We start from the raw sequence: 13,648 nt of genomic DNA, 5'->3' as shown, positions 1-13,648 counted from the left end.
AATGGCATTATTGTACTTTTCTGTCTCCAGTCAAATGGCATTATTGTACTTTTTCTGTCTCCAGTCAAATGGCATTATTGTACTTTTTCTGTCTCCAGTCAAATGACATTATTGTACTTTTTCTGTCTCCAGTCAAATGGCATTATTGTACTTTTTCTGTCTCCAGTCCACAAAACATAAAAGAAAAACAAGCAAATATCCTGTATATTGTTGGCAACAGGTAGTATACTGTAATACACCATATATGACCAATGGAAATGTGTACACTCAGTAAGGATCCAGGGGGGTCAGCATCCTTCTTTTTACTGGAAAATTTGTTATATTCATGTGTAAAATGGACAAAAAATGGCATTCATGTCCTAGCACCCCTTTTTTTTTCCTGAGAAACCCCAGCTGGCATCCCTCCCTTTCAAAGTGTCTGGATCGGCCCCTAGTTCAATGCTTTGGAAACCTTTGAGGACTACTGGGAAGCTGAAGAAATACTTCTGAAAATGTTTTAAATTTTATTCATTTATTTATTTCATAAATAATATAACAATCAACAATAATTTCAAACCCAAGTTTAACAATTACTTTAAATAAGCAAGCGGAGACACACAAACACAGACAACAAAGATACTAATAAGAATATTATCAGCTTTGTTTTCCATGGACCAGTTTCATTAAGAATCTCAAATTGAAATTTTCCTCAAATCCTTGACTTCTCCTAAAATCTTCAATATTAAGCGATCTGAGTTAAAATTTGAGCTGATGAAGAAATTGAGATTTACTATGTAACTGTGCTCTGGACAGCATAGAGAAAACACAGCATTTACACTTGCCACAATATACTTGTATACAGATGTATGAGAAAATAAACTAATGAGTGGTTTGATCAGAATAAATAATGGAAAATGCAAAAAATCATATTGTCGTTGAATATCCCAAATAACAATTATGTTCTTCTGGAGTGTCTTTAATTAAGCAACTTCATCCATTTGATAGTTACATTTTTTTAATCTCCCTCACAAACTGATTCACAACATTAACTTCTTTGTGATATATTAAAAATCAAAATCTTTCTAAAAACCTTATTTTCTTCTTAATTTAATGTTGTCTTGCAATGGTGATATCACATGACAGTATATCTTTAGACATGTTCACCATATCCATTCTCCTTATATTGTGCTCCCGTAAGGGAGCTAAATGATATTGAAGTCCAAATGTAGCAAAATGAAAACTATAAATATAATAAAATATGCCCTGCTTCCAAAAAAATAAAAATAAATCTGCAATATGGTGCAAATTGGTTTTCAAAAATTTATGTCAAACCACTACAAAGGCTGATTGGTCCTTAAACAGTCCAAACCATTCTGCAACTTTGGTTTGTTTGGGTAGGTTTAAGATGGTACCTGTGTCACATTATTTAAATGGAATAATACGTTTTACATGCAATTTATAATATATGCCATAAACATAGTTGTTTTGGAATAAGAAATCATATAATAAAAATATTTTTTCTAATTTGTTCACTAAAGCGTCCTCTGTTCAGTTTCATACTCAGTCAAAAATGAATGGATGTTCCTGCAATGACAAAAGAATGTCTTATAAAATTTATCAGTGTTTTATTTCAATTTGTTTATAGAAAAAAATCCACTCTATTAAACCTTAAAAACTTCTACAGAATATTTCAGACGGTTGTAAATTAATTAGTTCATAATCAACATTTGAGCTATACAGGAACATTAGGGTTAATCTTCAAAACAAATATAGGTAACTTATTGCAGTGAATCGAGAATTGTTTTCCTTACTTGTTTTGAGGTTGTATGCTCTTTTGAAATATTTTGTTGGTATATAGCCACTTCCATTACCAGGGCTAAGAATAACACCATTTTCTGACTTGTAAAATTTGATACCATCTAAAAAAAATCATCAGGCAAAATGAAAAAGGCAATTACGGTAATAGTTATTGTAAAGAGTAAAGCAGAAAACTTATAAAATTTAAGGAATAATTTAACAAATTAAGTAATGCTGTTTTTCCTTTACTCAAGCATAAAATATAACAGCATTTTATATCGATATGTTCTCAATAAATCTTTCCTTGGTTTCCTACAATTCCATTCGAATAATTGTGATCTACAACTTCTCATTTTGTGGTACTATATTTAAGGATGTCAAGTATTTTCCCTCCCCCAAAAATCTTACCTTCCATCGCCTTCTTTATGTCTATTTCAATGGCCATGTCACATTTAGGAGGAATACCTGTTAACAAAAACTATACAGAAAATAGGAAACAAGCAACCTTGGCATTGTTTGGTCAGGATTTCCCTAAAGACTGCTTTTTAAAATCTGCAATCACTAGGGCTATAACTTAACATGGAAAAGGATACAGGTGTGCAGCCCCGAAAATTTTACCTACCCCATTCATATATTATGATAATCAAAATGTGACACCCATTTATATATGTTTGATGCATTTATGTAACCCATTCACATATATGCATGACATTTATTTGTATATCTACACATTAATATCTTCAAAATTATAACACTAAAAATTTCCAAATTTACATTTTACCTTTGGCTATACTACAAACCATACCTTTTCGACTCCAAAATGCATACACCTTTTGGCAAATCAAAATTTCACGTTCTCCTTCCGGGTCAGGTCGTATGCCCAGCTGTGGTCTGCATTGTCTTCTGGCTTTTTATTTTTCCCTCATTAATTTTTATTCCTAAATTTTTATCCATAAATTTTTCTTTTTCAAATCACTTTTGTTATTATACAATTTTAAATTCACGTACTTATTCCAAGTTTCACTGTTTGTAAAAAAATATTCAATAACTCATTATTACCAATTTGTTTTATAATATTTAAATTATTCTCTTTTTTCCGCGTAACTTCGCGAGAGGACATGGAAATGCCGGGCGTCCGTCTGAGTTTTCCGCACTTTTTTGGTTGTTTTGATCCTTCAGGATCAAAATACCTTATGTCAGCGTTCTATCACTGGAACTTCCCTACTATCTCTGAACATTACACAAAAATATAGTCCAAATATAATTCCTTTTATATTATTCGATACGTCTTTTATAACAAGTAAATATGTCTCTTGCAATTTATCAGCTCAATAATTCTATTATTTATGCAGATAGAATAGACCCTTTTGTGCTAACGTTAGGATAGTCGATGAGCATACGTAGAGCATGCTCAATATACAGTTCCGCGAGGAAAATTCTTTTGTTCTACCCAAGCTCTACCTCGCGGAAGTGTATATTGAGCATGCTCACCAACTTACCACAAAAGGGTCTATTAACATCTAGTCTTCACATCAACTCAAGATTTGAGGGACTCCTTTTTGGCCTTGAAAGATATTTAGTAATAAATTTACATTTAGGGAATTAATTTCTTGCAGTAATGTGTCTGGAAGTACAAAATGTGTTAAATATTATCATTTTAACACACTTATAAGTCAAATTATCTATCATGTCATTCATATTAAACCATTTTATAAACAGGAAGTAAAGAGCAGTGATTTTATCCAAGTAAAATTGGCGGGAAAATTCAAATTGATAAAAGTGTATGTTTTTTTTTTAAATCTTGTGCTAAGGATATTATTTGTTTAGAGCTAATATTGGTTTAATTTAAGTATAATTGTTAAGTAGGATAAATAGTTATACTCTGTTAATATAGCTTTTAAATATAAATGCACATTAACTTTTGGATAGATTTTCAATTGGGGGGGGGGGGAAGGTGTAATGAACAAAAATTTGTAAATATGTGTGAAGTTGCATCAATAGTATAAACTGACTTTCAGTGTATGGATATTAAAAAAAGACAGTTCTTAATAGCATTAAAATGCAATGTATGATCACAATTTCATTTAACATCATATAATATTTGAAATTTTTTTAGTGCTACAATTTTCACAAGAATCAAAAACCACCAGTGCTATCTGCATTTTGATTTGTTATGCTTTTACCAAATAAGTTTATTTATGATATGTAGCTTTATTATGAAGAATTAGATATTAAGTTCGACCTTTGTTACGGTTGGATGATTTTTATGGAAGTTATAGCACTTGGACTTAGAAAATTTCGCTGAATTTAGTTTTCCGCACTTTTTTTGTAATACTTTAACCAACTGATTTTAAATTTTGTATGTAGTCTTACTATGAGAAGTTACAGATTAAGTTCGACTTTGGTTATGGTTGAATGATTTTTACAGAAGGTATCTTTTGTATGTAGTCTTACTTGGTTACGGTTGATTGATATTTATGGAAGTTACGGTCCTTGGACTTAAAAAAACTTCAGTGAATTTAAAGTTTTCCGCACTTTTTTTTCGCAGGGGACATTGGAACGCTGTTCTTTTATTTCTTTTTTTTTCATTTTAATAAATTATTTAACTATTTATTTGTGTTTCTTCTATTTTTTAACTATAATTATAAATTTAAATTTATAAATAACTTTATAATAAAGCCCTCATAATTGGGCCGTCCGTGCGAGACGCGTAAGAGTAGTCAAGGACGTGAAAAAAACCCTTAGTAGTTGTACATGTATAACAACATATCACAGCAGGATGCTGGCCAGAACATTTGACATTGTATCTAAAGACATCATTATTATGTCAAGGTTAATAGGATCACTTCCTGTGAATCAATCAAGTGATAATCCTTATTTTTTAATTTAAGGATGATTTAATAATAATAGTAATGATAAAAAGTAGACCGATATGGGCCGCACATCTGTACCTACCTATTGAACTTAAGTTACCCACCCGCCCCCATCCCTGATCAAAATCGATTCCCCCATTACATTGTGCAATTCGATTTACTAGCTTTATATTAGTACGAAAAAGAGAGCAGCATAGTAAATAAAATACAGGCGCGTACGTCCATCCCCTAAAATTGGGAAAACGATTCGCTTGGCATTTTTTAAAAGAATTATATTGATATGGGTTCTCATGACGTCACTCACTGGCATTGTCTTTCATATCTATCTTCACTTCAGTACATACCACTCTGAGCACCACGTTCTGTTGGAGCAAAGTGGATGTGATCTCTGTTCATCCTGCTGATTCCCTGACAAGTTAAAAAAATGAATGATCAGAACAATTACTTATCATCAACGATGTTTTTTTAAAGACTCGCACGGAAGATCGACATTATCTAACTTATAATTTACTTATTTATTTAAAGAAGAATGTATGCCCTAGTGGTGTATTATATTTACTATATTACTCTTTTAAAACAATTAAAATGCAAGATCTATATAAGAATAAAATCACAAAAGAATTAACTAAGATTAAGTAAGCCTTTATTTTACAGTAAAAATATAACAGCATTTGAATTACAAACTATTTGAGAATAAGCCTTTCATAAAGTTGAGAATTAAATTAATAAAATTAAGAATAAGTGTACATCCTCTGTTTATTGAAGCTGGACGATATTCTAAACCCAAAATACCACCAGACAAAAGATAAACACTGCTCAATTAAAGTGGAAGACGAGCCACACATATATGTATACCATGACAGGTATGGTTCACACATCTTATTTGCTCTTTCCAATTGGAAACTTTGATATTACAAAATTGTACTAAAACTATGTTACTGTGTGCAGCATGTCAATTAAAATGTACAATATATTTGATTGGTATTTTTATACAATTTATAACAGTTCATGAGCTGGGATGGTCGACCGTGCACCCCCTACCCCCACTCATCAACTTCATGGTGATTTTTAAGTTCCTTAATACCTCCAATTACTGAATCAATTAGTTGCAAAAGAATATTCTCGGATTCTTTTTCAGTATAAGCCTATATTTGTACCCCACTGGGTCAAAAAAACCAAGAATTTTGCTGCTCATTTCTTTGAGCGTCTTAGCCTTCTAATGTTAGCATGTGTGAACAAACTAAACAAATTTACGAATCATCGTATTGCCCAATGTCTCTGCGTCACAATGGTACCAAGAAAGTTGCGGTAACACTTAGGGTTTTGCGGGAAAAATATACTCCTACCTCGCTTAAATTGACATATTTTTAAGTAGGTGATAAGACCTATACTGCTACCACACTCTCCAAAGAAGAGATTGTGAAAAACCATAAATCTGTGCTATCCTCTTTTGGTCTCTCTACCAAGGACGATGATTGTGATTTACCGCCCATGTACTGGATTCCTAAACTCCATAAGAATCCATAAAAAACAACGTTTCATAGCTGAATCTGCAAAATGTACCACCAAACCTCTTTCAAAACTTTTAACTTCTATACTCACAAGGGTCTGCAGTCCTACCACAACACTTGTTACTCACGTGGTATTAATTCAACGCGGATCCTGAAAAATTCGAAAGATCTTTTGGAGACAATCATTTCAAGACTATTACCTGAATATAATAGCATTAAAACCTATGATTTTTTCAACACTGTATACTTCTATTCTCCATACTCAGTCAATTAAAATCCCGACTTAAAAACATTATAATCGTTGTTTTTTTCCAAAAAAGATGGTACACCTAGATACAAATATATAGTTCTTGGTAGAGATTCCTCATACTTTGTAAGAACTAATTCCAAATCATCTTCCAAATATACAGATGAAGATGTTTACAAAATGCTGGAATTTTTAATCGATAACATATTTCGTCCAGTGTGGTGACATGTTTTTCAACAAACGGTCGGCATTCCAATGGGAACAAATAGTGCTCCTTTACTATTACTTCACTCTTAGGAGGCTGACTTTATAGCTGATCTGATCCGAAAGAAAGAGTATCGTTTGGCTAGATTCTTTGATCTCAGTTTCCGCTATATAGATGACGTATTATCTTTAAACAATCCTAATTTCGGGGACCTGATACATCGCATCTACCCCAAAGAACTTGAGATAAAGGATACTACAGACACTGTGAAGTCGGCCTCATATCTTGACCTACACTTCGAGATCTATGGTACAGGAAAACATTTGACCAAACTTTACGACAAACGTGATGACTTTTCATTCAAAATTGTCAACTTTCCTTTCATCTGTGGCAACAGCCTTTCAGCACCTGTGTATGGAGTGTTCATATCACAACTCATGCGTTATGCAAGAGCTTGCCGAAACTACGCAGACTTTTTGTATCGCTCTAACAAATAGGCTTCTGGAACAGGTTTATGTTGCTACTTTATTGAAGTCATCACTACTAAAGTTTTATGGACGTCATCATGAACTCGTGGATCGTTATGGTGTATCCATCTGCACCCTGAAAGCTGATTTATTCAACGGGTCATAGTTTTCCTTTCCTCGTTTGTCTACCCCGGACTTGACTTTTTATGAGCAACTCGGCGGGTGTTTCTACAAAAGCAGAGGACGCTTACCCTACCAGTGCACCTGGTCCATGCTCTCAGTTTTTAGTGGAGTCCGAGTTGCTCATTTGCTTTTTTTACTTTGTATGTATGATTTTAGTCACTTTATGTTCTTTGTTGTGTATGTCTGTTTTCCATGTCTGGTCTTTTTCCCTGGATTACATTCTTTTGATTACCGCTATAACCTTGGTTCCCTTGATTACTCTTTCAATATCAAAAGCCCTAGAGTATGTATGCTTCAATAAAAAATGGTTAATTTGGTATTTTTTGTTTAGTATTATCATAATTTATACTTCTGGGGTTCTTTTGATGAATTTTAGCGATTCTCGTAGTCAGAATTTATCAACAAATGCGAAAAATGAGATTTTCGATTTTTCAGTCAAAAGTCACATTAATTTGACTCTACAAGTTATTGCTCAACTAAAACGTCTTAAATTTGATATCATTCGATATACAATTTGATTGTCTACATAAATGAACCACGAAAAACTAATTTCAAAGAAAGGATTATCCAAAAATGTTAAAATTATTACCCCTACCCTTAGAAAACAGGTCTTAATATCAAACAGAATTCTCATTCACAGCATACCGACACCGTAAAACTCATATTTTAGGTATTTATAATTAATATAATGATGTACCTAACATATCTGATCAATTCAGGCGCTTATATTTTCCTTTTGGGGTGACATTACTACAAGATCGATAAAATAGGAATTTTCAGAATTCAAGAATTTTTTATAGTATATCACCTAATGTTGTCTTTTCCAGAATAACGTAGTTTAAACAAACTTCTGTGTGATACGGTTCATAAATATAATGTCTAAGCTTCAAAATGAGCATAAGTAATAAATATTTGAACTGTTCCAAGTTAAGTTAGGTGGAAATTTGTCACCCTACCCGTGATGAAAAATACCTCATCATGAACTAAAATGTTAATATTTGGCATATAAACGGTAAACAATAGACATGTTGAGTACTATTGTTTTAATTATCGATGCATTCAACATATATTTTCATTTCAGGGGCGTATTTTTCAGTTTACATGTGACAATAATGAGTTTTTTCATAAAAAGGGGAATTTTCAGAATTTCATATTTTCTTCAATTTTACCTATAATTGGCAATTTCTTTCAAATACCGTACTTCAAACAAGCTTTCGTATTGTATTTTTGTATCGTAGTTGTTTTTTTACCCAAAGTGTTTGTAATTAACATTTGAGGATAAAATCAAGAATAAACTGTAGAAAAATCGTGTTATCCCATGTAATCTGAAGAAAAATATGGAAAATGTAAAATGGCAGGAATTCTAATATGACGTGCTTCAAAGCTCTTTATACCACAGCTATGGCAGAAAGGTGAAAAAAACACGTGACCAACATTTGGTGCAACTGAACACATAAGCTGCGTATATTCAAAAATATGAAGAAACTAGTCCTATTAGAATCGAAATTAACCACCGCCCGGTGGTTACAAAGCCATGCACGTGCACTTTTAATTACCGGCTTATTATACTATTTAGTAATACAGAAACTAATATCATATACGAAACACAGAATATCTCTCGTTTCCACTTCTCCCCATCTCACCGTCAAGCGATCGAACTGAACGGGAACATATCGATTCCAAATATTGCATGGCTTAGTCGAGAACAGATCGATGTCAAGCATTGTAATTTGATCGTGAACGGAGGATGTTAAGGATCGTGAAAAACAATTTTGTAAACTTTCTCAGCAACATCAGCAAAACCTCTCGAGCGGTGGCGGTTTGGCGGTCCTTCCGGTTTTTATCCGATAATCCGGTGGCGGTTTTTAAATCTACAACTTTTACAAACAGGTCAAGTATGTTAAAATGGTTACATGTATCATTTGCACTTGATAACGGGTAGTGCGTACATTGTCTATTTCAAAAAACAATTTTTCAGAAATTGTAAATAAAATTTATAATATCTTCGAAAAAAGTAACAAAATTGCTGTTCACGGGAATTAGGAACATCTTCCGTGTTCATGATGACGCTACAATACTAAATATCGATTTGATCGCGATCATTTCTCTCCCTGACAGCATGACTATTTGTACTACCCATGTTTATAGCACAGCATATAAAGAGTCCAGTGTACTATATCGATCCTTGCATTATACATAATTATGAAACGCCCGTATAATGCAATTGTAGCACAGACTATCAATTATTTTTTAACTTGTCTGGATCATATGGTACAAACTATCGATAGTCCACACGTGTGCAGTCCTTTTATAGCGCAGACCATCGATAACCCACTTGGATGTAGCAAAAATTGTGAATAAAGATTGTGAAAGTCGTTGAATTTCTATTTGTATCTTAGCTAATACACCTAAAAACCGTGGGTGTTATTGCAAGTTTCTAAGACTGAGACATAGACAAAGTTAAACTTAACCCTGCAGCTTGTCTGTTGTCAAATGTTTTTTTTTTTAAATTCACATGTGCATTTACAAATCATGTAGGTTAATACATGTACATCAAACCGGTAGATTGAACACTCGATAAACAGCTATGATGTCCATGATTTCCTGTGATTGTTTGTGTATGTTTGATTTTAAAACCACGAAACAGACATCGCCCTCTTTCAAAAATGAGGTCTCTTTTCAATTCTATAACACAACGTAAAAGTGCGAGTTGGGATGGAATGCTTTCAAATGCTAGTTCTGTAGAACTTTTGGTAAGTAGCATACTCAATATTTAAACTTTACGCAGTTTAGTGGGTAAATATGATCGTCCAGTTATGGATCATACGAAAGTAATTTTAAGGAAAACTTGTAAACCATAGTAACAACTCCAAAAAATCGGCGTTTAAAACAACGGAAAGTTCAGAAAACTAGACACAACAAATAAAACAGCCATACAAAGGCAATAAAATAACCAGTCACGTAACTGTCAAAATGTTTATAATTACGCGAATTATGGACCATTGGAATGATTGCCGTTCACAAATAAGTCATGATACTAAAGTATAGTAGTAGTTTTTAAGGAAATGTACTCAAATGTATTAATTACCGTTTTTCTTATGCTGTCCATATTCCGCTCTCTTGTGCCATGTAGGGCAACTCTAACTTGGCTTGAGTGTGTAATGAGTTCTAATTCAGGGTTGCATAGCTAATGAAGAGAAACAGATATGCAAATAATTTTTTTTCCATTATAAAAATGGCTGTAAGCCACACATTTTATACATATCAGGACAAGAATATTGGTTCATGCAACCAATCGAGAATAAAAAATTATCTTGCATGCTTTTAAAAGCAACTTAAACGAGACAATTCAAAACTATGATATTCTTGGAGTGGCTCAGTCCTAATGAAACAAAGCCTACCGACCTCGGTAAACACATTTCAATAAATTCAGCAGTGACAATAATTGAATTGAATTCACTTCAAGTAGACTGACCCCACCATACGTTTGTTTGTTAGTTGTTGTTGTTGTTTTTTTTTGGGGGGGGGTTGTTTTTTTTATTTGTGTGTGTATCATACATCCCAAAAACAAACAAAATCGGCCATCTAAAGTTAGATATCTAAATTTTCTAAAAAATTTACCCTGATGCTGTGACCTTGGGTAGCTTTTATTTGCAATTTTCCATCACTGATACGTTTTGCAAAACGACCTTTTTCGTCATTAACTACCACAGCTTGGATGTCATCTTCATCGTATTTCTTAAAACCACATAAATCAAGAATGTCATCAACATCTGCATATCCTTCTGAAAATAAATGCTTGATATATGAACCATAGAACTTTCTTGTCGGTCGTGATCAATGGCGGGTATACTTCAGCAATGCTAGAGGTTGTCTGGCAAGCTATTTTCTGACTACTTGGTGCCATCCTAACGTTGTGGTATAGAGGAACGGAATTCCGACCTCTTATGTTGTATGAGTATGGCAGATACAAATATTCCGAAAAAGGGGAGTAACTGGACTAAGAGGGGTTCGCTCTACAGATTTTACTTTGTAATCAATAACATGTTCAACCTTGGAAAAAAGGGGTGTCATCCCTCCCTTTGGACCAGGGCACCTGCATTGTTGTTCCAAGTAAGTATGCCGTCTTGGGAGGCTTTTTGTTTTGCTTGGTCGTCTATAAACGGCAGATTAAAAAAAAATGCCTAAACGAAATTCGTGATTAAACCTGCACAAGCCTATGTCACTAAGCCAATTGTGGACTGAATGAGCACTTTAGTTTACTTTTGGTGACGGAAGAGACTTTGAAAAAACAACTTTAATACAAACCTATATTCCAATGCTATCCTACCTTCCGTTAAATGAAGTCCTCTAGAAACAGCATCATGTCTAAGAAGCTTCGCTAAACTTTTAGACAGGTTTATGTTACTAGCCATTATCGCCCGAAAACGAAAGTAAAATTCTAAATAAGAGTTTTCCTTTAAAATATTAAAAGTCTTTGCAGTGAATGAACTGTATATCATAAATATCAAATCATCACTTCAAGGTCGTAACCCTTGGCTAGTGAAGATGTGTTTCTTTACGACCGTTTGTAGTAATATTAAAATCCATCCCAAGGCCATGAGGTACCAGTATCGTATTGCATATCCCTGAGCAGGTGTACGTCAAAACATGGATGCTATAAAAATATAGTGCATTTTCTTTTTGCCTCTCTACAAACTAATATTTTGTCAAAAGATATGAACAATGACTTATAAAATAGAGCAAACATCACACTGTAAGATGAAGAACTTTTTTAAAAGAAAATCTAACATAATATCATAAAAATGTTCCACTGAAAAGGTTGGTTTGGTGAGTGCAAAACGAAAGTGAAAGTAGGGAAAATGGCTATTTATAGTTTGAGACTACTTCTCTGTCCGATCTTCGTGGACTCACCCTATTTTCTTTGCGGGAAATTATTTTTTCACATGTCCTTAGAAATGCTACGTAAGTGAAAGTTTTATTGAATCAATTTACATATTTTTTTAAAAATCCTAAAAATATGCACTTCACTATAGAAGTCTATGGGAAAATTAATACGATACTGAGACCATGACAACATTGTCGATAGCAAATCGAAAGTAAAAGTGAGAATAGAACCGAGAACGAGACTACAGTTTTACTCATCTTTCGATGACGTCACTCTTTGTTGACACATTCGCCATTTTCGCATCCCACACTCTTAGAAGGACCTAAGAATTTTATCTTATATCTGAATATTTATACGTGCTTTAGTGTTAGATGTAAGTGCAGTTATTTTTTAATCCAAAATAGATTGAAAATATACCTAGATTACCTCTATACTTAATTATTTGGTATGTGAAATGGTCAGTTTGTTGTTCTGCAACTGATGCTGGACCACTGTGTCCAAAGCCAAAGCATTTCAACCATTTGTTTCATACAAAAACATTGGTGGTCACCTCCTCTTCCTTACCGGAAGAGAAGGTGAACACCCATTTTTTTTATATGGAAACAAATGCATGGGTGCTGGACATTGCAGACTGACGTTTTGTCAGTAGTACAATTTAGCAAGTACTGAAATTTAACAACACTCCCTAATGTAATGACTAATATAAGTTTTGTGTTATTTCTGGAAATTTTTATGTGACAAATTAGAATTCTACTACCAAATTTTAGCAAGTGGAAATAATTTCTATTAGCAAAATTGAATTTCAACTTGCATTTAGCAACTACAGACCCTTTTGTGCTAACTGTAGACTACTCAATGAGTATGCTCAGTAGACAATACACACTTCCGCAAGGTAAATTATTTCATTCTTCCTAAGCCCTACCTTGCGGAAGTGTATACCAGCCCAGCCGCTAGTAGGACATACTCTGACTGAGTTCTTTGGTCAGGTATCCCGAAGGCTGGACCCTGCTACCTTCTACTACTAACTGACCTTACTAACTGAATGCTAGTGAGGGGCGGTAGTGCGAGATCCGTTAGGATAGTCAAGACTGTAAAACCCCCAATCATCATCAATACCTGGCATACCTAGCACAATTCTTAGAAGTTTATCTCTGTTATTTCTAATATACAACTCAATAATTGAAAGTAAATAATGGTATCTCAGGTAAATTTGACCTGTTCACCTGGACAGGTACACGTAGCTAAGTTAAATAGGTATTTTGTGAATTACGGAGTTATGATTAATATTTTATGACACAAAACACTTGAAGTAATTAATTTGATGGCTTATGAAAATAAGAGCAAGAACAAAATTGAAATTTTTAGTCTTATAAGAATAAATCTATATATTTTCATTCAAGAGGCTGGTTATTCCTTTAATATAAAAAAATGCAAAAACTTGTTATTTACCTTTTCTTCAAATGCAGAAAAATGCTGTTATTTATTCAAATTCAAAGGG

At 33.4% G+C, this 13,648-nt stretch overlaps 2 protein-coding genes across 5 annotated transcripts in view; one reads left to right on the top strand and one right to left on the bottom strand.

The window, feature by feature from the left end:
- Positions 1 to 491: 491 nt before the first annotated feature.
- On the bottom strand, positions 492 to 11,904 carry LOC148613113 (tRNA 2'-phosphotransferase 1-like). Of its 3 annotated transcripts, none has more exons than XM_088595174.1 (7): positions 11,593 to 11,904; positions 10,884 to 11,044; positions 10,351 to 10,449; positions 4,994 to 5,057; positions 2,185 to 2,241; positions 1,791 to 1,898; positions 492 to 1,563 (listed from the first exon to the last, which is right to left on the bottom strand). In XM_088595174.1, the coding sequence occupies exons 1-7, from the start codon at positions 11,762 to 11,764 to the stop codon at positions 1,544 to 1,546; spliced, it is 681 nt and encodes a 226-aa protein (XP_088451300.1). In that variant the 5' UTR covers positions 11,765 to 11,904; the 3' UTR covers positions 492 to 1,543. The 3 variants fall into 3 exon arrangements, with proteins under 3 accessions (XP_088451300.1, XP_088451299.1, XP_088451301.1); XM_088595173.1 differs by having other exon boundaries at positions 10,884 to 11,047; positions 11,593 to 11,902; XM_088595175.1 differs by lacking the exon at positions 1,791 to 1,898 and having other exon boundaries at positions 10,884 to 11,047; positions 11,593 to 11,903.
- The window catches only part of LOC148613111 (ras-specific guanine nucleotide-releasing factor RalGPS2-like), a 59,513-nt gene continuing 55,742 nt past the window's right edge, over positions 9,878 to 13,648 (top strand). Inside the window, exon 1 of one of the 2 annotated variants that reach the window (XM_088595157.1) lies at positions 9,878 to 10,015. In XM_088595157.1, coding sequence (XP_088451283.1) covers positions 9,929 to 10,015 — 87 coding nt within the window. In that variant the 5' untranslated portion in view covers positions 9,878 to 9,928. Of the gene's footprint in view, positions 10,016 to 12,396; positions 12,524 to 13,648 lie in introns of those variants that run through there. The other variant, XM_088595165.1, reaches the window with a different exon arrangement.

Source organism: Perna viridis, chromosome 7 (genome assembly GCF_037379345.1).
Source record: "Perna viridis isolate PV_CMFRI_1.1 ecotype Kerala chromosome 7, ASM3737934v1, whole genome shotgun sequence".
Classification (NCBI taxonomy): Eukaryota; Metazoa; Mollusca; class Bivalvia; order Mytilida; family Mytilidae; genus Perna; species Perna viridis.
This window is presented reverse-complemented; position numbering and strand designations above follow the sequence as displayed.

Excerpts from the sequence above, each read along its gene's own strand:
- LOC148613113 (XM_088595173.1), bottom strand. The coding sequence starts at position 11,764 with ATGATATACAGTTCATTCACTGCAAAGACTTTTAATATTTTAAAGGAA. Across the intron at positions 11,048-11,592 it reads AGGACTTCATTTAACGGAAG|AAGGATATGCAGATGTTGAT; the intron begins GTAGGATAGCAT and ends ATTTATTTTCAG. Across the intron at positions 2,242-4,993 it reads AGAACGTGGTGCTCAGAGTG|GTATTCCTCCTAAATGTGAC; the intron begins GTATGTACTGAA and ends TTTTGTTAACAG.